General features: G+C 37.4%; 1 protein-coding gene across 1 annotated transcript; it reads right to left on the bottom strand.

Annotated features, from left to right (window-relative positions):
• Positions 1-17,257: 17,257 nt before the first annotated feature.
• LOC113271556 (uncharacterized protein At2g33490-like) lies at positions 17,258-23,800 on the bottom strand. The gene is made up of 11 exons (XM_026521454.1): positions 23,359-23,800; positions 21,856-21,928; positions 21,550-21,624; positions 21,393-21,454; positions 21,222-21,290; positions 21,051-21,079; positions 20,761-20,968; positions 20,419-20,655; positions 20,265-20,321; positions 19,013-20,027; positions 17,258-18,354 (listed from the first exon to the last, which is right to left on the bottom strand). The coding sequence occupies exons 1-11, from the start codon at positions 23,482-23,484 to the stop codon at positions 18,341-18,343; spliced, it is 1,965 nt and encodes a 654-aa protein (XP_026377239.1). The 5' UTR covers positions 23,485-23,800; the 3' UTR covers positions 17,258-18,340.
• Between the last annotated feature and the right edge of the window lie 849 nt (positions 23,801-24,649).

The following is a 24,649-nucleotide window of genomic DNA, read 5'->3' as shown; positions in this document are numbered from 1 at the left end:
GCAAATCAAACAGATAGAAATCTGCGAGCCTGATTGATATGAGAAATAACTTGGACGGTACCAAAGACCAATGCCCAAGTGTCAATCATGTTCTGTCCAACAAACAAGGTCGGATTTATCAACTGGTTGAACAACGCACAACCTGTGATATTTCAATTATATAAAAATATAATGCGGAAAAGAAATAATACAGATACCAGAAGTTTTGTTAACGAGGAAATCGCAAATGCAGAAAAACCACGGGACCTAGTCCAGATTTGAACACCACACTGTATTAAGCCGCTACAGACACTAGCCTACTACAAGTTAACTTCGAAATGGAATATAGTTGAGCTCTAACCAAGTCTCACACCGATTAAGGTACAGTCGCGTTCATTATGCCTCTAGAACCACGCCGGATTCTGCGCGCTTGATTCCCTTAGCTGACCTCACCCACAACTAAAAGTTTATACGACCCAAAGTCTAAGACTTATAAACAAATTTGTCTCCCACAGATATGTTTATTCTTTATTCGGTTTTTGTTCCGTCTTTTGATAAGTCAAGGTGAACAGGAACCAATTAATAATTCGGTCTTATACTCCGGAAAAGCAGCTTAGAAATATTAGCCACCTCACAAAACCCAACTGATTAACAGGAAAAGTTATTGCGGAATCACAAGAGTCTGAAAGAAGAACTGTTGTGATTACTTTTTATATCTTACCTATCGGAGATAAATCTCGAGTAAACCTTAGAGAAGATAAAACTCAATACGAAAGACAAGTAAGATCAGAATACGCAACTACAGAGAAAAATAGTTGAATCTGGATTCACGAATCCCAACAAATTCTTCAAGTCATTAACCTATATTGGTTTTGGAAAAACCTAGGTTAAAGGAGAATCTACTCTAGTACGCAACTAGGAGCATACAAAAGTGTGGGGATTAGGTTTTCCCATTTCTAGAGTTCTTCCTTATATAGTCTTTCAAATCAGGGTTGCTTTCAATCAAAGCTAAGATAACTTAGTAACAAAGCATTTAATATTCAGCATTAGATGAAAACTTGATTTAAGATTCAATCTAACTCTGCTTAAAAATAAAACAATCAATCTCCCCCGTTAAATGGTCTTAGCTTGTTACACACAAATGAAATATACTTTCATTTAGATATGGGTTACCGTACCTAAACGTGTATATTGAGTTGGCTCAATAAAAATTAACCGAAGTTAGCCATGTGAGCACTTTTGTCTTACCCGTATTCATCTAACATTTCTAGATCAAACATGAAGATAAATCAATCATGAAAGATAATCAAATGAATCTAATTGTGTTTCAAATAGAATTGTTCAATTTTTCACTATATCATAGAAATACATATGACAAATTGAATCGAAATAGGTTTGATTAGTAATCGTACAAAGTACTCATACAAGAATCAATTCATGATTATTGGTAGGCTTCTAAAAGGGTATAGAAATGAAGCGCAATGAAAACGGGGGCCTACAGTAATACCGCAAGTGCACGGTCGTCAGTTGTAGCTCGTGCAAGTACGGGTCGATCCACAGAGATCGGGTGTGTTTTGGAGTGTTCTAGCTAATTGGGTTCCTAAATTGCTATTGGGCTATGAAGCCTTTTTGGCTTCAATTGGGCTTAATGGGTTTGTTTCAATAAAATGAACTGAGTTTGGGCTCAGTTAGTCTTTGAAGTGCAAATGGGCTTTGGCCTTAAACTTAGGCTTTTGATTAAGCCTGAATTGAATTGGGCCTTAATGAATTTGGGCTTTGGTTTTAAACAACTGGGCTTTGGTTTTGCAGTGAGCTTTGGGCTCAGTTGGTTTTTGCCTTTGCTTGGCTGCAGGAAGCAGCAGCAACAACAGCAGCAGGAGGGCAACAACAACAGCAGCTGCAGGAGAAAGAAGTGGCAGCAACAGCTGCAGCAGTGCAAAGAAAGAAGACTGCAGCACAAAAGAAACAGCAACAGCAACTGCAGCAGAACAAGCCAAAGGAAAACAACACAGTGGCAAAGACCTAAGCCACAGAGCAGTGCAAGCAAAAACTAAACAGCAGGGCAGTGAACTAAAGAAGCAAAAGAGTTGCAGGGCAGTGAACTAAAGAAGCAAAAGATAATACAATAAAGAAGATGGCTAACAAAATAAACAAAAGGAAACACACACAGGGCAACACATGGCAGAAGCAAAGAACAAAACAAGATAACCAAGGCCTAAGGCCAAGGGCAGGGTTGTGGTGAAGCTGAAATGAAGCAAGGCTAGGCTAAGGCATTCAGGAGGTATACTAAAAGAATGGGAAGAGAACTAGCTTGCTATAAGCACTAGTTTCTCCCAATGCACAATCAACACTGCAACCTAAGCATACAACAAGAATGGCAAGAAAATCAGCTTGCTATGAGCACTGATTTCTTCCATTGCACAATCACATCAATGCTTCACAGATATCTAGCCTAGCATTCCCTCAAACTAACAGCAAGTTTAAACATAACAGGAACATTTAACTGACAGTGAACATTTAACAGTGAAAAGAATTAACAATGAACATCAAGCATTAACAGGATATGAAACCAAGCATTAACAGGAACATCAACAAACATCAACAGGAAACAAACAGGATATGAAAAGTAAAACAACTGAAATTGGAATGGCAAGTGGAACATGAACATCAAACAAGCAGCAAATTGAACAAAAAAAAAACAACATGAACAGAACATGGAAATTGAACTGTGAACTGAACATTTTAACATTTAACAGAACTTGAGAGTTCTGGATATTGGCTACTCCAAGCATAGTTTCTAACACAACCCCCACAGTCTATTTATACCCCCAAATCCCTAAATTATACAATTAGGGTTTATAGAAAAATCCCCAAATTCCAACAGTGAAATTAGCTCACCTAATCGTCAAATTGACGTCGACCCATCCTTCCTCTGACTCTCCTGATGTTATCCACGCCTCCAATTGCAACTCTATTTCACCTAATTTGTCAATTTCACCTCTAGGGTTCCTGACATGGGAGAGGCGTGAAATTGAGTGATTAGGAGGACATAGAGTTGGTGAAAGGGGAAGTAATGATGTGGGTTAGGGTTGTTGAGTGATTTGAGAGCTCGTATTGAGCTGGTGGTGGTGGCAGATGGAGTGGGTGGCGGAGCAGGTGGTGGTCAGTTGCAGAGGGGAGGTGATGGAAGAGGGGCTCGATGGTTTGGGAGAGAAGGGGGTGTTTGGTTAGGTGGATGGGTTCGGTCGCTAGGGTGTTAGGCGGATCTACCGAGTCTTGATGTTCTGTGACTCTGAGTCACTGGATGCGAAGCTGGTAGGTAGATCGGATGGTGATGTGAAGTGAAGCTTGTATCGACCGTCAGATTTTTTGATACAACGAAGTTAACGGCTCTAGATGGGGTTAGGTGTTGTAGTGTTAGTCGGAGATATCAAACTTTGATGAACAGCAAGGGAGCGACCGTTGGATTCAACTACCATCTAATCTGAAGGCTTGGAATTTCATCGCTGTGGTGCTCGGCAGAGACTTCAGATTTTGATGCTCTATGAAGGAGCGACCGTCGGATGCTTCTGAGAACTGATCTGATGGCTGAGAACGGAGGCGCTTTTGTGTGTAGAAAATGAGGTTGTGCGCACCATTCTTCGCGGCTTCCTTGCGTAATTTCTCCCGGCTTTTCACTACTTTTCTGCTCTTTTCGCTCCGCGACTCATCCGAACTTTATTTATTACCTAAAAATGCAAAATTAATTAATAAAAATATTTATTCTTGAAAACAATGAAAATACAGAATATGGGATAAAATGTAGAATTAATGCACAAAAGATGAGTTAAATGCCAATAAAAAGGGATAAATATATACAATATTTGGCACTCATCAAATACCCCCAAACCTGAATTTTACTTGTCCTCAAGTAAAACAAAACTAAGGAAATCCTAACTATACCACTGTCGCTGGTCTCTCGAATGCATTTAGCGTATGCACTAAGCCTTTTAAACCACTAAGTGTCCCTAGTGGACGAGTTGAAGTCTCGTGAAGGTTTACCAGAGGTGTGCCTACAAAACCTAAGGACAAAATATAAGCTCATATTCCATCAAACGTGACATGTGCAAAACAGTTTAGCTCACAGCAAAATGGAGATGTCAATCTAGCTATCGAAGGCACAATCCTAGCACTGATAACAAAAAAGACATGTGATAAGAGTGTAAAGTGTATCTACACATGTGTAAAGAAAGATCTGAAGTCATGACTACTAATCACCAAGAGATAGTTTCTCAGGCTAAGAACTGAGGTCGAAATCTAGCTAGCTGTCCGGACTTTACGAGAATTGTGAATGAGTTGGAGGTATTTCACAATTACTCGCGTTGTACATCAATGGCATACACCCTCCTTGCTTATTACAGAAACAACAAAAGATACTATTTACATGACTCTTATTTACATTGACTATTCTCTTTTTATTTTTGGAACAAGAGATGATGGAATTGATAAATACTTGATTTTTTTATTTTTCTGATTTTTTTTTTTTTTTTTTTTTTTTTTTTTTTTTTTTTTTTTTTTTGAAACACTTTTGATACAATACAAAAGAAACAAAAATTACATGACACTTTGCAAGAGGTAGCCCTTTTTGATGCACCCAGTTAAATTCGATGGTTGTCTTTCTTAATGTAACCTCCACCTTCTATCCCAACCAACCAAAGAACAAGCTAGTCAAGTTTCGTTCAGTATTCTAAAGTGATTGGCAATCGTAACTTCCTATCAACACCTTGAAGATCGAGGCCATACATGTATTGGTAGATCGTGCGCGTGCAAATTTCTTATCACTATGTGAATTGTGCTAGAATCAGGGTGCCTAAATATCTAGACTAAGACTCCTAATAAAAATACATATTTGCACAAGAGTCAACATTTCAAGGTAAATGAGCTCCATTTTTATGATTTTTTCATTTTTTAATTTTTTTGAATTTTGATTTTTTAATTTTTTTTGGAATTTTTCAATTTTTTCAAAAAAAGAAGGAGTTCGTTTTCAATTATAGCATATTATCGTGGTATCTACTCTATACCCCCAAACCTAAACTAAACATTGTCCTCAATGTTTCAAAATATGGAAAGAATTAAAATGCAACATATGGAAAGGGACATGCTGAGTAGAGTAAAAGGAGAGAGAATACCCGATTTCGGCGAAAGCAGAATTAAAACTCCGTTATTCAAGGCAAAAATCCAACATATTTCAGCCGAGATCATATTGGATTAGCAAAATATATACAAAAGGAACAAAAGGGTTTTTAAAATTTTATCTACTGGATTATATACAAAAAATTCACCATACACTAACAATCTAAAGAGTTGAGGATCAACCCAAAAGAAAAGTGTAGAGACAGAAAGTTTCAAAACACTAAAATTGGACTTAAATGGGAGTGAGAGTGAAAAACCGAATGAATCACCCCTAAACCTAAATTTTCAACAGGTTTACTTTTAAGCACAAAATCTAATTTTAAGGGTTCAGGATTCAAAAGGTCTAACTCATAATGGACTGTTTTCGGGATGGGCAAACATGCAATTTCCAACTGTGGCTCTTTAAAAGTGTTATATTTTGAAGCAAAATAGTCCAAGAGGACTTGGGAAGCACACAGTTCCAATCCTAGATTAGGAATTTTCAGAAAAATCGGTTTGACAATATGGGTACAAACCAAATCTAGGTTGGGTGGAAGGCCACCAAATTGTGACTTAGGTAGAAGAATAGGCATAACATTATCAATCAAATCAAAGTCTTCTAACTCATCTACACATGTCACATCATGCTCACAATCATCAATCACATTGGCAAGATCACAATCAGAATTATCAACATCATCAACAGATTTATTTTCGTGTATCGGCACATCAGGGGAAACATCACATGGAATACTAGAAGAAATATCATGCATTAAGGTCGGGGCAGAGAAGCCTAATGTATTTGAACCCAAAGGTTCCATAACATTTTCAGTATAGACATGTTCTTCATCATAATCATCATCATCATCATGATAGGGATTTTGCAATCTAGGATAATTTTCAATCCTAAGGTCGGAGCTATTACAAGAATAAAACTCTAATTCATGGGGATGATTCATATCATGTGGTGTTGTTCCTGTTTCCCTAACGGATTCCCATTGATGGGTTTTCTTTGCAATCTCGGCTAAAAAATTCCATGCATCATCCACAGATTTATCAATAAATTCACCATTACACATAGACTCAACCATGGTTCGAGATTTAAAGTTTAGTCCCTCATAGAGGATGACGACAAGTCTCCACTTCTCAATTCCATGGTGCGGACATTCACTCAACAAATCATTAAAACGTTCGAAATAGTGAAAAACAGTTTCCTCATCCAATTGGACAAAACAATTGATATTTTGACGAATAGCGATGGTCCTATGGTGTGGAAAAATTTTTTGGAAAAATTGATTAGTGAGTTGTTCCCAAGTGGTGATTGATTGTGGTCTCAAACCGTAAAACCATGTTTTGGCCCTTTCTTTTAAAGAAAATGTAAACAAACGCAATTTCAGAGAGTCTTCGGACAAATGATCAGGTTGCATAGTCCGACAAATTTGTTCAAACTCTCTTACATGAGTATAGGGGTTCTCAGAATCGAACCCTCGAAATATAGGAAGTATTTGTATCATGCTTGCATTTATTTTAAAAGGGTTATTGGTTTGAGGTAATACAATACATGATAATGGAATTTGTATTGATGGATACATGTATTCATGGAGAGCACGAGGTTGGTCCATTTTGAAATGACACAAAGCCCACTATTTGGTTTTTAAAGGGTTTTCAAAAATTTGGTTTTTGATGGGTTTGGATTTTTGGGAAAAATTTGGTTTTGGTGGGATATAAAAGAAATTTGGTTTAAAATTGGGAGCAAAAGAAATTTTGGTTTTAAAATTGGGAGCAAAAAAAATTTTTTTTTTTTTTTGTTTTTTTTTTTTTTTTTTTTTTTTTAAATAAAGAAGAAAATAAAATTTGGTTTTTGAAATGGGAGCAAGCCCACTGTGCAAGCCTCTAATGAAGTGGAAGGAAGGCTGCGGCCTACGAAAATCCAAGTTTTAGTTTTGAAAGTTTAATTTGGCCCAGTTGGTTAAGGCCCGACGTTTGTTTTAAAACTTTTGGTTTCGAGGTCCACTTTTGAGTGGAATACAAGTCCACAATCAGTTATAAGCTCAGCTGGGTTTAAACCCAGAGTCCAAAATACAAGTCCAGTGAAAGAATTTAAACAAGCCCACACAAAATAAATACAAGCCCACAAATTAAACAAACAAGCCCACAAATAAATTATTACAAACCCAAAATAGAAAAATAAAAAGCCCAAAAAATTGGGTTAATTATTACAAGCCCACAATTAAAAAAATTTGGAAGCCCACAGGTTGGGTTCTCTCAATGAATGGGTTTAGGCTTACCTTTTTAGCACAGCCCAGCTGCTCTGATATTGTTGCAAAAACCCAGTTGGGTTTTGGTTCTTTTCCTTGGTGGCGTCCCAGCAGAGGAAAAACAGGTTCAGAATCAGCAGGTCCAACAGCAAATGAAATGAAGCAGATGCAGATGCAAATGCTATGAAATGAAATACAAAATAGCTAAAGAAAAACACAGATAAAACACAGCACCAATCCCCGGCAACGGCGCCAAAAACTTGGTAGGCTTCTAAAAGGGTATAGAAATGAAGCGCAATGAAAACGGGGGCCTACAGTAATACCGCAAGTGCACGGTCGTCAGTTGTAGCTCGTGCAAGTACGGGTCGATCCACAGAGATCGGGTGTGTTTTGGAGTGTTCTAGCTAATTGGGTTCCTAAATTGCTATTGGGCTATGAAGCCTTTTTGGCTTCAATTGGGCTTAATGGGTTTGTTTCAATAAAATGAACTGAGTTTGGGCTCAGTTAGTCTTTGAAGTGCAAATGGGCTTTGGCCTTAAACTTAGGCTTTTGATTAAGCATGAATTGAATTGGGCCTTAATGAATTTGGGCTTTGGTTTTAAACAACTGGGCTTTGGTTTTGCAGTGAGCTTTGGGCTCAGTTGGTTTTTGCCTTTGCTTGGCTGCAGGAAGCAGCAGCAACAACAGCAGCAGGAGGGCAACAGCAACAGCAGCTGCAGGAGAAAGAAGTGGCAGCAACAGCTGCAGCAGTGCAAAGAAAGAAGACTGCAGCACAAAAGAAACAGCAACAGCAACTGCAGCAGAACAAGCCAAAGGAAAACAACACAGTGGCAAAGACCTAAGCCACAGAGCAGTGCAAGCAAAAACTAAACAGCAGGGCAGTGAACTAAAGAAGCAAAAGAGTTGCAGGGCAGTGAACTAAAGAAGCAAAAGATAATACAATAAAGAAGATGGCTAACAAAATAAACAAAAGGAAACACACACAGGGCAACACATGGCAGAAGCAAAGAACAAAACAAGATAACCAAGGCCTAAGGCCAAGGGCAGGGTTGTGGTGAAGCTGAAATGAAGCAAGGCTAGGCTAAGGCATTCAGGAGGTATACTAAAAGAATGGGAAGAGAACTAGCTTGCTATAAGCACTAGTTTCTCCCAATGCACAATCAACACTGCAACCTAAGCATACAACAAGAATGGCAAGAAAATCAGCTTGCTATGAGCACTGATTTCTTCCATTGCACAATCACATCAATGCTTCACAGATATCTAGCCTAGCATTCCCTCAAACTAACAGCAAGTTTAAACATAACAGGAACATTTAACTGACAGTGAACATTTAACAGTGAAAAGAATTAACAATGAACATCAAGCATTAACAGGATATGAAACCAAGCATTAACAGGAACATCAACAAACATCAACAGGAAACAAACAGGATATGAAAAGTAAAACAACTGAAATTGGAATGGCAAGTGGAACATGAACATCAAACAAGCAGCAAATTGAACAAAAAAAAAACAACATGAACAGAACATGGAAATTGAACTGTGAACTGAACATTTTAACATTTAACAGAACTTGAGAGTTCTGGATGTTGGCTACTCCAAGCATAGTTTCTAACACAACCCCCACAGTCTATTTATACCCCCAAATCCCTAAATTATACAATTAGGGTTTATAGAAAAATCCCCAAATTCCAACAGTGAAATTAGCTCACCTAATCGTCAAATTGACGTCGACCCATCCTTCCTCTGACTCTCCTGATGTTATCCACGCCTCCAATTGCAACTCTATTTCACCTAATTTGTCAATTTCACCTCTAGGGTTCCTGACATGGGAGAGGCGTGAAATTGAGTGATTAGGAGGACATAGAGTTGGTGAAAGGGGAAGTAATGATGTGGGTTAGGGTTGTTGAGTGATTTGAGAGCTCGTATTGAGCTGGTGGTGGTGGCAGATGGAGTGGGTGGCGGAGCAGGTGGTGGTCAGTTGCAGAGGGGAGGTGATGGAAGAGGGGCTCGATGGTTTGGGAGAGAAGGGGGTTGTTTGGTTTGTGGGATATAGACTTAGGTGTTTGAGTGTTGAGCGGGATCATCGAACCTTGATGTTCGGTGATGAAAGGCGTAGGATGATAACTTCTGAAACGGATCTAACGGAGAAATTGAGACAGATCGTGAGCGACCGTTGGATGCAAAAATACAACGAAACTGACGGCTCAAGATGGAGTTAGGTGCTGTAGTGTAAGGCGGAGATATCAAACTTCGATGCACAGCAAGGGAGCGACCGTTGGATTCAACTACCATCTAATCTGAAGGCTTGGAATTTCAGCGCTGTGGTGCTTGGCAGAGACTTCAGATTTTGATGCTCTATGAAGGAGCGACCGTCGGATGCTTCTGAGAACTGATCTGATGGCTGAGAACGGAGGCGCTTTTGTGTGTAGAAAATGAGGTTGTGCGCACCATTCTTCGCGGCTTCCTTGCGTAATTTCTCCCGGCTTTTCACTACTTTTCTGCTCTTTTCGCTCCGCGACTCATCCGAACTGTATTTATTACCTAAAAATGCAAAATTAATTAATAAAAATATTTATTCTTGAAAACAATGAAAATACAGAATATGGGATAAAATGTAGAATTAATGCATAAAAGATGAGTTAAATGCCAACAAAAAGGGATAAATATATACAATATTTGGCACTCATCAATTATTAAGCCACGGTTTGCAAAGATTGCATTCTTTAGATAATAAATGTATTAGTTCATGAGTATGAGAATCATACATAACCGATTCTAGAACTTTACCACTGTGTTCGCCAACCAGGTACGGGAATAGCAGCTCCGGTCCTTGGCCTAGTCAAGCCATTCACAAACCCGGTTCGTGAACAATCGTTCCGAACCCAACTCAGGTAAACTCGTTCATATACTAGGTACATAACAAGAGTTCTGGACCTTCTCAGGTAAATTCGTTTGCATACTAGGTACGCAAATAAGAATTTCGGACCTGAATCATCACAATACAGTTCGCATACTAGGTATGCATACCGTGTTGTATCCAGACATGGGTAATTTTTCTAAACTCTCATTTCAATCTTGAAACATCCTTGGAAGGCAATAATGGTTGTCTCACACAAACCATTAGCTTTAAGTAATTTTCAAATGATTGAATGATCCATACGAAACTTCCCAAGCGAACATCAAATGACTGTCTCACGTAAATCATATAAGATGTTCAAGGTAACTTTCACATGATCATCTTTTGCCATTATATTTAGTTTCCAACAAATAAATTGTTTCCAACTAAACTCGTCAAGAATATGATGAACATAGCTGAAAAAGCGGGGGTACAACAACCACAACCAATATTTCGCTTAGCAATCTGTATGGACTAACACCAATATACTTTCAAGAGAATCAACCAGACTCAATCTTAATAAAATATATCAAAGAGTTATATTATCTCGATCTCTCGATTTAATTCTTACTCAAGCAAATAGAAATCTACGAGTCTAATTAAATACTAGAGAGATAACTTGGATGGTACCAAAGACCAATATCCAAGTGTCAATCATTGTAAATCAACAACCAAAGGTCGTACATTCTAATTGATTGGTCTAACACACAACCTGTGATATTTCAATTATATAACAAAATATAATGCGGAATAAAAATAACACAGACACCAGAATTTTGTTAATGAGGAAACCGCAAATACAGAAAAACCCCGGGACTTAGTCCAGATTGAACACACACTGTATTAAGACTCTATAGACACTAGTCTACTACAAACTAACTTCGGTCTGGACTGTAGTTGAACCCCAATATATCTCACACTGATCCAAGGTACAATTATGCTCCTTACGTCTCTGATCCTAGCAGGATACTACGCACTTGATTTCATTAGTTGATCTCACCCACTTCGACCCAAAGTCGAAGACTTTAATAAACAAATCTGTATCACACAGAAAAGTCTACGATAATAGATAAATCTGTCTCCCACAGAAAAACCTCCGAGTTTTGTTCCGTCTTTTGATAAATCAAGGTGAGCATGAACCAATTGATAAACCAGACTTATATTCCCGAAGAACAACTCAGTATAATCAATCACCTCACAATAATCTTAATCGACGCGACGAAAGAAGATATGGTGGAATCACAAACGATGAGACGAAGATGTTTGTGATTACTTTTATATCTTTCCTATCGGAGATATCAATCTCAATTCAATATTTGCGATTGTACTCATACGATAGAAACAGCAAGATCAGATCACACAACTACGAGAAAGTGGTATCCGTCTGGATTCACAATCCCAATGAAGTCTTTAAGTCGTTAACCTGGTTTTCAATAAGAAACCTAAGGTTAAAGGAGAATTGACTCTAGCTAATACAACTAGTATCACGCAGGAGGTGTGGGGATAATTAGGTTTCCTAGTTGCTAGTGTTCTCCCTTATATAGTCTTTCAAATCAGGGTTTGCAATCAATGTTAGATTAGTAACAAAGCATTCAATATTCACCGTTAGATGAAAACCTGATTACATTCAAGCTAATATCTTTCAACCTTTGGATCAAAAACTTATCTTGTTACACACAAATGAAATGCACGATTTTAGGTTTGTGTAACCGCACCCAAACATGTACATTTGTTGGTTCAACAATAGTTAACCAAATGGTTAGCCATATGAGCACTTTCATATCAACCATATTCGTCTTCACCATAACTAGTTCAAATGACTCAAATGAACTAGTTAGAGAGTTGTTCAATTGCTTAGATATTATAGAAGTATACAAGATACAATCGAAGCAAAAACGATTTGATTCACTCTAATCGATTCATGAACTTTATAGCCACGGTTTGCAAACTTGCATTCCTTAGTTTATATAAGTATAAGTTCATAAAAAATCGTCTTTAGAAATAACCGGCTCAAGTACACGGACTAAGTTCGTGGACTTAAGTATCCGGAAGGAGTTTACAAACTCTAGAAGATTTTCTCGGGATGAGAACCTCCGATAGTTCGCGGACTGGATTCGCAGACTGAGTTCCGGTTTTCCTGATCAACAAAGTACGCATACTTTGGTTCAAGGAATAAGGACTTATACATATATGTGTTGCCACACAATGCTTATATGCAACATTTGTTATATAATCTAAACTCTCATTTCAATCATTGAAACATTCTTAGAGGACGTTATATAGTTGTATTCACAAACCATTTTTAGTCAAAGCCATTTTCAAGTGATTGAAATATAATATGACTTTCGTCACTAGGTAAAGATGAACTTGGCCAAAGCGAAAGCTTACCAACACATATTTCGAGAAATAGATAAGCGAGATAAACTCGGCTCGAAATAGCAAATATGTATAATCAAAGTCTATATAACAAAACGAATTTTGTCTCAAGATAGGAGATATAGTAGATAGACTTTTGAGTGATAGATAAGTTCAAGTCTCCACATAACTTTTAGTCGATGAAGTTCCACCAGTTCCTTGAGTAGTACTCCGTCTTGTATGATGATCGCCATGGAGTTATTAAGCTCAACTACACTTTCTATCCTAGTCCAAGACTTAGCTATAGTACACTAGAATTCAAGACTTATAGTTTTGATCACTAACATTACAAACATGCTTGAGATAGCAACACATACGAGTTCGACCGAGCAGTTCTCTAACAATAGCTAAAGCAAAAAACTTTCAACACATATTTCGAGAAATAGATAAGCGAGATAAACTAGGCTCGAAATATCAAATATGTATAATGTAAAAGTCTATATAGCTATACGACTTAGTCTCATTAGAAGATAAAATAGAATAGACTTCTGAGTGATAGATAAGTTTTAGTCTCCACATACCTTTTGTTGATGAAGTTCCTCCAAGCTCCTTAGTATATCTTCATCTTCAATTAGTGAACATCGTGAAGTCTAAAGCTCGAGTACATATTTTATCCTAATCCTAGACATAGCTATAAGTAGACTAGAAATCAAGTATATAGTTTTGATCAACTAAACTTGACAAACAAGCTTGAGATAGCAACGCTTGCGAGTTCGACCGAGCAGTGCTCTAACAATAGCGGCTCAATTATGGGAGTATTCAAAATGTGACTAGATCCCAGAGTTTTTCTGGCGGTAGCTTTCCTCATTAACAAGATCTTGTATGTCTGTGTTATTTACTTTATTTTCTCATTATATTGTTTAGCTACACAATTAAAGTAAATATACTTGTACATTAATCATCATGGTAACAGTCGCATAGTTAGTTGATTTCAAACTTTAACTATCACCAATAACACCTTATTGAATAATCATGTAGTAGTTATTATTTCAATAGGATTATACGAGATTTATCTGCATGGGTTTATATCAAAAAGATCATGGTGTACTCATTATCCTCGTCATTTCAAAGCCTATCTAAATGTAACCCTTCCTAACAAACATTATTATATGAGAAAAGCATATGTTCATGATGGTAATATGAGTTTTGATCATTTGCCATTCAAAAATCTTTGTTATTTTTTTGCAACATCTCTTCATAACTTAACCTGATACCACCCTTCAGCTGAAACAATAAAATGATTTGAACATGTAACTTTTTATTTTTGATTTGAATACTAGGAAAGCATAACATATGAAGTGTGAAAAATGCCAGAGCCTCACAACATATTTCATATGTGCATGCAATCTACATATTTTGCAAGCAATTGTTAGATTGTGCATACAACTTCACATTTCGACTCCCACCAATCGAAACTCCACAACGTGTAGCATTAGAGCATCGTCGGGTTGAACCTACAAGTATTAGTATGTCAAGCTTGTTGCCAATTTTTTGATTTATTTTCTACCAAAGTCAGTCTCTGACTAGGATTAGGTTTAGGTAGTTGAGAACTTCATAGGTATGTGAAGACTAACTATCTTATCTACTCATTAATACTATTATTTTATATTCTGAGATAATATTGTATGGCATTAGTATATATGATGAATTATTGAGAAAATGTTTTGAGTTCAAGCTTTTATTTGATTAATATCAAAACACGAACTCAAGCATTGGATGTTCATAGGGATTATCGCATATGAGATTTAGAACGATTTTGATTGTTCAACAAACTTTCTTTGCGAAAGAAGATCCTAAAAACATCAAGTTGCATTATTATATTGTTCACAAGTTGAATTTTTAGTTCGTGAACTGTACAAAAACTTGATGTTACTGAACTCCAAAGGGATAAAAGTTCGCGAACTTATTTTTTTAGTTCGACAACAACGGAATTTTCACTATATTCCACGAACCTGTAAATTTTCTCTTATGTTCACGAATCGATTATTAAGTTTGCGAACTATGTGTTTTGGGGTATGTTCATGGACACTCCGAACATATTGAGTTCGGGAACTAAGTTTTCTTGTTCACTGACTGGTCTGCTTTAGGGTGTTACTGAACTCCATCTCTTTTTATGGTTCACAGACCATATTGGTTAATTCGTTAGCTAACTTTTATGTAAGGCTATGTAGCGAAAATCGTTCTCCAAGGCCTAATTCCAAGCGAATACTTGTTACTCCATAGTTTACCAAGCAAATCTGCAAGTTCTCACTGATTCCAAGTTTTGGGTAGTTACAAGTCCGATTTTCCCGAGGTTTGGTGAGTTTCAGGTTTGACCTTTCCGATTTCTGATTAATACAGATGAATTTTCTTAGTTTTAATATTAGTGGACACACGCGCGCACACACACATACATATATATATATATATATATATATATATATATATATATATATATATATATATATATATTATCAGCGGCACTCTAAATCTTTAATAAATATATCCGATTACTAGGTAAAGTTTTGGTGAGTTCCAAGTCCAAACTCATTGCTTCTCGTTCCTCGTTCCCCAACCGAGTAGGTCCGAGGAGTGGTATTAAACTACTTTGGTGCACGGTCCTTAATCGACAAATATGCGGTGCACATTTTCCTTTGTATTACAGGACAGACTTCTCACATGCATACATGGTTTTTATTTTTCGGATCAAATTATATTATTGAGAAGTTAAAGTTTGCTTGGGATCAGAGTAATTCGTAGACATGAAAAATAGTTTGCGAGCTTGCTTTGAGTACAAGTAATATTTGCTTGAACTTCAAGAAACCTAGCATGTTTCATCATTATGAATAGAGGACTCTCTACAACTAAGTTTCCGAACCATGTACGTTGTGCACTAGTTGTTGCTAGGGTCGTCCTTCAAAGACTTAGGTTTCTTCATGAAACATAATCAGGTCACGACTTTTAAAGTCTTCACTAGGGGATTTGTGAAATCCGTTTAAATAATAGATTTTCTTTTTCCGGAATTTTATCTTGATCATCGTAGTTCTTGTTTTTTGTAAAGGTTCGTTTCTTCTGATATACGGGCATTCAAGAACTATTGATTGAGGAATAAGATTCAGAAAAGATTAAGTTATTGATTCAATAATTATAACTTTTGTTATCCCTACTTGGGATACAGATACTGTAAGAGTTCTCCATATCTTCATGAATCCTAGTTAACCTAATATATTATCCTTTCGAGTTCTTTTGCATCTTCATCACAAACGTGATAGTACTATCATCTTCTTCGAAGACACGATCCTTGTTCTTACCCTTACAAACAAGCCTTATTTTATTCGCAATCCACTGAGTTATATCAAAAGAATTAGCTAAACAAGCCCTAGAACCCCCTCTTCCTATTTATTTCAAACTAATAGTGAGATAAATCTTCCAGTCATGAAAGAAATTTCAAGTAACACTCCCGAATCTACTGATATGGGTGTGATCACTTTGAAACCCGTGGAAAAAATTTAAGAGGTCGAAACTCATGTGATCAAAAACCTCGTCCTTTCTTCACCGCAGTACCTACAACCAGTTATCTTCCTGCTGAAACTCCCGAGGTAAACCTAAATCTTTTGATTAATACTGAGAGTAGTTGTGAGTTACTTGAAACTGATAAGTACCAATTTCCAAACATAAGTAATCTTGGAATTCCACGTGAAGCAATTAGGAAGGTGAAATACCCTATTTCAAACTACATGCAACTCATAGATTGTTAGAAGATGACAAGGCATTTATCATCGGATGGCAGATGTTACTATTCCCAACAATATATTATCAATAGTTTTGAGAGAAATCTCAAAACTTTTCCTCTCCCGTTGGAATTTTTTTTTACCAGAACTCCAGTTATTTTTTTCTCTCTATCCCCTTATGTTTGGATTATTTTCTTCGTTTTGCTCTAAGATATATTGTAAAAAAAAAAAACATGATAATTATTGTAGACAGTGACTAGGATACGAAGACACTCTCGGTGAACCTCTTGAAAAAGATGTTCGTGAATATGATATAATCTTAATTATGTCGCTTTAGCTCCAATTCAAATGAACAACTTGGGATCGGCGAAGAAATTTTTTCCAAACAAGCTTGCACTTTCTCTTAGTAAAACATTTCTTATATATAAACATAAATTCCTAAATACTGGGAATTTTAAAAATTCATCTCCAACCCAAATCCATTTTAATCTCTTAGCCTCTCTAGTATCATCTATTTATTTTAATTTTCTCAATTATTTCACTAACAGTTTCACTAACATGAAAATGACTAGAATTGGGAGGACATAGAGGATGTCTATCCAAAACTAGGCCAGTCATTTACGGTTTAAGAAGTTAGGGCTGGAAAAGGTCTTTAGGAAAATGAATGTTTATCCTATACTGACTTGGACATTTATGTTCGCACACATTCCATTGGAGAAACTCTTATGTACCTCGATAGGTATCCCGAAAGCAAATCAAGTTGTGTTCGTGTGGGTTGGCATAAAACTACTTGTATTTTCGTAGAAGTTGCATCAAAAGGAAACTCAGATTGGTCAAAGACACTGAGAGATGATAAGGAGTACATTCAAATCAAACATTACAGTTCATAAATATGCACATTGCATTACAGAATCTACAGATTAGCAGCATTTCAAGTCTCACCTCATTACTAACTGAATGTAAAGGAAATACATAGCTAGAAAGCATTTGATTTGCGGCAGTGTATTCTTTCGGAGCTAACTGAAGCTGAACATATGAGAGAACTAATAATAACAACGGTACACTGCTACTCTTCTAGGTTGGGGTTGACAGACCATGAAGATGAGCAACGCCACAACCAAAGCAACTATCAGACCGATCATAGAGTCTCCTGAATCATCTGAGTTCGAGCAACAAATCTTTCCCATATCCCTGCTAGTGATCTTATCAAACTATAGCTACTCTATAGTAACTACTTCATCAAAAACCCAACTCTTTAAATCGTTTGGTGGTGAAGAATGGAATGAAAGGTTGGAAAGTTTAAATCAAGCAAAGCTCTTCGAATTTCTATCCACAAATGATGTATATTTAGCTCAAACTAACAAGAGATCGACACGTCCACGCCCACTAGCTTTTCTACTGAGATGCATATGTGATTGTCGGCAAGAGGTTGCTGTCACATATTGGCATTTTCTAAATCTCATCAATCTCTAGCTTTCCAACGCCACAAACATAAAGTCTCTTCAGCTACTGTTGTTTTACATTCATAAAAACCTGGCCCGACAACTCGAGTACTAACCGGAATACTTTAGGATCAAATACAAGAGGGTCGGAGAGGATTGACGAGAAATATCTCAGCAACCAAATACAAAATTTCCTGCATTTTCTATTGGAACAAAAACATGCTGAACCTTCCATTCATGCTTGGTGCTGCTGGTGCTCAGTTCTCATCATTAACCAATAGACGGCCGAAAAAAGAAAAAAGGATTACGATGAGAATAAACTAATTAATACACAAGAATCATATTTACACAGGGACCAGCCCACAACCACACAAGCAGAGCAGAAACACATTTTCCTCCTAGCGTACTTGTGAGATTGCTGAATCCCTTGCAGAACCAACACCATTTATATCCTCCTCACTGGACCGTAGTAGAAGGCATTAATTCAATCTCCACCACCTGCACCAAATTGAGGAAGAGCTAATGTCAGGAAAACAAATGAGAAATTCCAACTGAATCCACGCAGTTTACCAGTACCCGTAATGCTACTAAACAAAGTTTATCATCATCTGGCGTGCTTCATTGGTTGACCCAAAAGTTTTTCTACGCGGGCAGCCAAGAATGTGTTGGTATGTTGACATTCAAGGTGAATACCAAAAGGAAAAATGAAAAATATATAATGCTTAACAGGGATAATATATTCAGAGTGACTTGTTGCAGTCTTACTTTGACCAAAACAGATCATTCAAGGTGGATATTAAAAGGGATAATGGGAAATCTATAGTGTTTAACAAGACATATAACAAATTCAGAGTGACTTGTTGTAGTCTTCCTTTGACCAGAACAGATCCATTAGGCGGCCTAATGGCAGTCTTTATACAAATAACATGGGTTCCTCAATAAGGGATGTTACACTACCGTAAGGAGCACCAGAAAAGATGCTTAAGAGAAGAACCTTCTTCAGGAAAAACAAATGAGACTAGGACTTCATTTTATTTCCATTCATCAGCCTCTGGATGTTCAAATAAATGCATAATGGTGTACCACTTTATATGTCCAAGGAAAAAAATAAAAAGACTGGCGGAAGCAATAAGGAACTGTAAGTCAGAGTAATTACCTCTGGGAGCAGTCCGAACAACTTCAGAATTGGTCAATACGGGCTTTGTGTTTGCGAGTGAAATAGGTGTCAATGGAGGCGAAGCAGCTTCTTCAGCCTTCTCTTTATTAGTCTCCAAGAGCTTGGCCACGTGTAAAGCCATTGCCCTTTGACCACTTGAAGGTATAGAGAAGCTGCGGGGGACAGTCTGAGGAGGCATGGGTAATGGAGATGCTGCATTTGATGGTGTCAAGGGTGTTTTGTTCGTCATAGATATGTCTTGACTTCTGCCCAAGGGAGCTGAATGGCCAACTAAAGGAAGCATTTTGTTAGTGGATGTGCCGAATGTTGGGGGTCTAGGAAGTTCATGCAGCTCACTTATTTTCGGGGATGACAAAAGTGGAGGTGAAGCACTTGGAGATACTTTAGGTGGTGAAGATGTGGGTAGCGGGACACGTGAAAGCATCCCAGGCACGAGCCCTGGGTGTTCCATTGATGTTATGGGGCCGCTGGAAGATAATGATGGTTTCGTTGACCATGATTTACTAGATATTGGACCAGAGTAAGCATTCCGTCTTGGTTTCTTAGTATCTGCGGTACGTGGATCATATTGTGGCAGCGAAAACCCCTCGGCCAAAGGAGGGGGTAACTTGTTGGACACACTGTTAATGTTGCTCTCTTTGAGAACTGATTGTGCTTTTATGCTGCTCAACCCCAACAGCTTATCATCTCTTGAATCTTTTTCGTACTTTCTCGGTTCCAAGGGTGATGAATACCATAAATTATGAGCACTACTCATGCTTGCACGCCTTTCGCTGGGAGCTGGATTACTTAATCTCGCAGGTATTGTACTCTTAGCATCAAGAGGTGTGGGAAGAACATACGTGTGAAATTTTCGTGATGCTGATGGTCGCAGTTGCCTTATCCTTTCAGCTGTGTCATACTTTTTCTCTGGGAAAATTGGAGCAGAATGACTGCCTGTTTTGGGTTCCCTATGGAATGTTTGAAGATCAGGATAGCTTCTGTCGATATTCTCCTGCAGATACACAGAGTCAGAAATCTGCAAGCCTAATGAATAGTTTGCTATGGCCAGTGATAAAAGATACAGTCCTGATACCGAGCAAAATATGCTAAGAGTAATACATAGAATACACTTGAGAAATATTTGGAATGCCCGTGTTATTCAGTAGAGATATATTTGGTCTCCTGCTTACATGCATACACTCCATCTAACGTTTTCTCGAATATATCCAAAAAACAACAGAATTCTAACCTGTGCAGTATCAGCTATCGACACTTGAGGAAGAAGAGACAGGTCCACTTGGTCCAGCTACATGATCAATTTTTTTTAAGGATTGTTATTCACGATCATAAACATGATACAAGCTAAATACACATTACAAAAAAAATCTATGTCAGATTCTCACCTCCATTGAGTTCCTTGATGCGGAAACATCCAGCCTATGATCATTTTGCCCATAGTCAAAACTCAGCTCGCCGTCATCATTACCATCATAGCCTTGGCCATCATCGTCGTAGCCATCCTCTCCATCATCATCCTCTAGGCCACTGAATTGGTAATCAATATGTTGGCGTTCAGTCACCGATCTTACTTGTGGGTCTACTGCCTCAAGAGATTTTAGTCCCTTGCTAAAGAAATTCACCTGCTCCAAAAAACACATAAAAGAAACTTAATAAATATAACACAAAGAAAGTGATGAGCAAGTAGAACATGCAATCTAGGCATCTGAAATTTGCTAGAAAGTAACCTGTGCAGCATGATGCCGAGCCGCCTGTGTAAGGAGACTCCGGGTCTGCCCTTGCTTCAATGATTTCAACCGGAAGACGAATAAAGTTGCCTCCTCATCATATTCTTCATGAGCCATTTGCAGCTGCTGCGATGAAAAGGTTTCACCCTTAGAAGTTTTTGACTTCCCCTTTTCCCTATGTGCAGCCAACATGTATTCATACACATTTCTGCACGGATTAAAAACATAAATTAAATGTTAAAGAAACCATAAAAGATGTAGACAGAAAAATAGAGAAGAAAGATAGAAACCTTTTTTCATCACACTGCCGTTTCATTTCCTGCACCAGCAAATGTAACAAAAACACATTAGAATAAACTCAACATAGTAGTGACCAGAAGCAGACTTCTAATTATCACAAGAGTGTATATGCAGAGTAACCATGGCATGCACTGAAGTTGCACAGAGAACGAAGTACGAACCTCCACTGTTCTTAGCTCGTTGAGAAGCGACTCTGACGGTGTTGTAATTGTCTGGAAAATATGAGACCGCTGGAGGGTGAAAAGATATAGGTTAGCGAACCAGATCAAGGAGTTCTTTACAGAATAACTACATAACTATGTTCGGTGTATAGCATGGAAAAAAGAACTCACATAGCTATCAACGAGTTTCTGAAGTTCAAACTGCACTTTTCCCAGCATTAGGAGAGCTCTACCTACAGCCGAGTGACTTGATTAGAGGAGAATTGAACAGAAGTTATGATACTTGCACAACCAGTAAGCATAAAGTCACCAATTACTATTCACTTACCACTTTCTTCATCATCATTTAATGCAGTCTTCTCAAGTAGACAAGTACCCATTTCCCGTAAAGACTCGGAGAACTCTGGAAGAGAAAAAGGTGCCGTTGGATGAATCAAAATATATATTCTTTAAGTGTAGATAGTGAGATACAAAATTAGAAGTTAGAAGATAAATCCACGATCATGTACCCAAGTACTCATGTATAACAATGATTAGAAAAGTTGATATTGTTCAAAACTAATCTAAAGTAAGAATAAAACTGCCTATACGAGGACTTTCTCAAAATGAGAAATAAATAAACAATCAAGTTTACCATATGCGCTATTTGCTGTGGCAGCAGCTGCAGAAAGTAAGGTATCATAGCAATTTCTCATGTCAAGCATGTCCTGCAAAAATAAAACCAAATTGAATAAAAATTTGAACCTTGGCAATTTAAACAGGATAATGATTACCACTGCAATATAGCAAAGAGAGATCCCCGTAAAAGGAGCTAAGCGGCCTAGTATCTAGAGACGCAAGCTTGAATTGAAAAGAGGCCATTTGAACATTTTAATATATGCTGAAGGCCACAAACAACTGGAGTCTAACGACCATAAACCCCTTATAGATTTCCACGAAGAAGGCATGAAAGACATATCAAACAGTTTCTTTCTGCCTCATACTGTTAAATGATGCTACGTCCAGATATTCAATCGTGATATATGCAGTCCGATGAGGGAACAATTGGAAGTAATTTGGAACCATGGACAAACATTTTGGTACTTGCTACAGCAGAGCTTACACTTTTCATTTTTTTTATTTTTTTTTTGATCAATTCTTTTCATGTTTCATCACTGTCATTGTCATACTCCGATTCTCATACATTTCATCTTTCAACCTCAACTTCGACAGATTTGATTGAACTTTGCATATTTAACCTTACTTTTAAATCAGTAAGCTACTTACTGATATTCATTGCTTACTGACGAAGATGATATTCAGCTTGCAATAATCCATTACATTTTCCTGAGTAAAATGGAGTATTCATGATCAAAATTTCCTCCGGTGGACCAGACATTACTTTCTGAGCACCAGCAAGATACTTATTCTGATCTATCTTCAGTAATATCTATATCTATGTCAATTTCGAATCTCGAAGTTCCTGATTTTGCACTCATGTATTCAAGGTAACCAAGAGGAGTCTATCCTAGTATCTAAATCCTACTCACAAGGTACATCTTTTCATGTCGACCAGCCTTTAGCGTCTTCACCAATAAATCGCCACAAAACTATAGTTTCTGGAATAACCAACTTACAAAAACTACATTGCACATGGTTCGTTTCGTTTCATGACATAGACTGATAGATTGTAGAAGTGGAATGCGCCAATAGATGTGGAACTAATTGGCACACCTTATCCAAAAGTTTTAAAGCGAGAATGAATCACCTTCCAGAGTTGTAACCAAGTAACCCAAATTGGCAATCAAAATCATAACTGAGCAGCAATTTAGCAGATACACCAAATTCTATAGTATGTTATACGTACATGATCCAGATACAGCTCTAGTAACTCCTGTAACTAACAATACTTAACCTAGAAACGAAAATCTAAATCTAAATCCAAATTCTCAACTTAAAAACTACACTTAGTTCCAACAAAATTCCTGAATACACTGTGCATTTCAACCCCTTCGTGACTTTTGACATATAAACTAGACAAAAACAGCTGAATCAGTCAGGGAAACCCTAGAATTTTACAGTTTTCGTAACAAATTCATGTGGTTCTCAATGATCAAATCGAAAACCTTAAAAAAAAAATAGAGACAGAGTAGAGTACCTGAGAAGCTTGAGCAAGTTCATCTAACTGAGCAGAAGGATTAAGAAGATCTCTCTTATCTTTGCCATCATGTCTATGATGATGATGCAGTGCAAATCCTTTCAGCTTCTTCAATGAAGACTTCATCCTCCCAAAATGACTCAACAAACCCTAATAATCTCTTCAGAGATTTTCTTTCCCCCAAAATCTAAATCAAATTTTACAAAATGAAAAACCCTATAAAGAAAAAAAAAAAAAAAAAAAAAAAAAAAAAAAGATAAAATTCAAATCGATTTGTTTGAGTTGGTGAATAAATCAGGTCAAAAATGGAACAGAGAGATGAGGGGAAAACGAGAGAAATGATGATTTTATTTGACCAGAGAAAGAGAGAGAGAAATGGAAAATGAAGAAACTCAAAGATTGCTTTTGTTTTTCCTCTTTTTTCTGTTATTGAATTATTTCATTTTTAATAAAATAATAATGTAGATTAGCAATTTAAAGAGATAACCAAAATGTTGACCAAAAAAATCTTGATGGTATGGGATCTTTGACGAACCCTAAATGTAGACCCCTCATGTACCATGATACATACTCCCATCACCAATTCAGCTTGGCTTAGCCTACACTAGCCCCTAGCCTGACCCAACATCATTTAAGTTGGCTACCGATTTTGACTTTCCACATGAGGACTACGGCTGAACAACCTGGTCAAGAAAAAAGTCGCTTACGTGATTGATGACATCTCGGAATTCGACCTAACCGGAAAATGAACGTGAAATTTGGGCTCAAGGCACGAAAATCGTGTGATTTTATGTATGTTTTCCCCATAATGGTCATTTGGGTTGAACCATGTACACATTCTCAGGGTATAAGGAGTTATTTGTTACTAATAGTAAGCTGACATCCTTCAAAGTGTTCGTCGATTCCCAACCATCAGGGGTTAGTCCAGTTGGCCAGGAGCCTGACTCTCAAGTAGGAAGTCAGCGGATCGAGTCTCCGCTCACGAGTTTGGAGATCTCATGAAATACTCCTTATATGCAGTTTAAAAATCTAGTTTAAGTCATAATGTATGTTCTTTCCTATTAAAAAAAATTCAGATTCAGACTCCATGAACATGTCTGATGAGAATGTGTCTCTTGGATGTACTGAATTCTGCATCTTTGGAAGCAAAAGTAATCTCTAATCAATGGGCATATCTGCTGGTAGTAAAGATATTTGAAGTTCATCCCAAATAGGTTCTTGTTTTTCTCCCAATCGGACACTAGAACATAAAGTTATGAGTAATTCTAGACCCTCTGAATAATCCACCGAG

This window comes from Papaver somniferum, chromosome 4, assembly GCF_003573695.1.
Source record: "Papaver somniferum cultivar HN1 chromosome 4, ASM357369v1, whole genome shotgun sequence".
NCBI classification, from domain to species: domain Eukaryota; kingdom Viridiplantae; phylum Streptophyta; class Magnoliopsida; order Ranunculales; family Papaveraceae; genus Papaver; species Papaver somniferum.
This window is presented reverse-complemented; position numbering and strand designations above follow the sequence as displayed.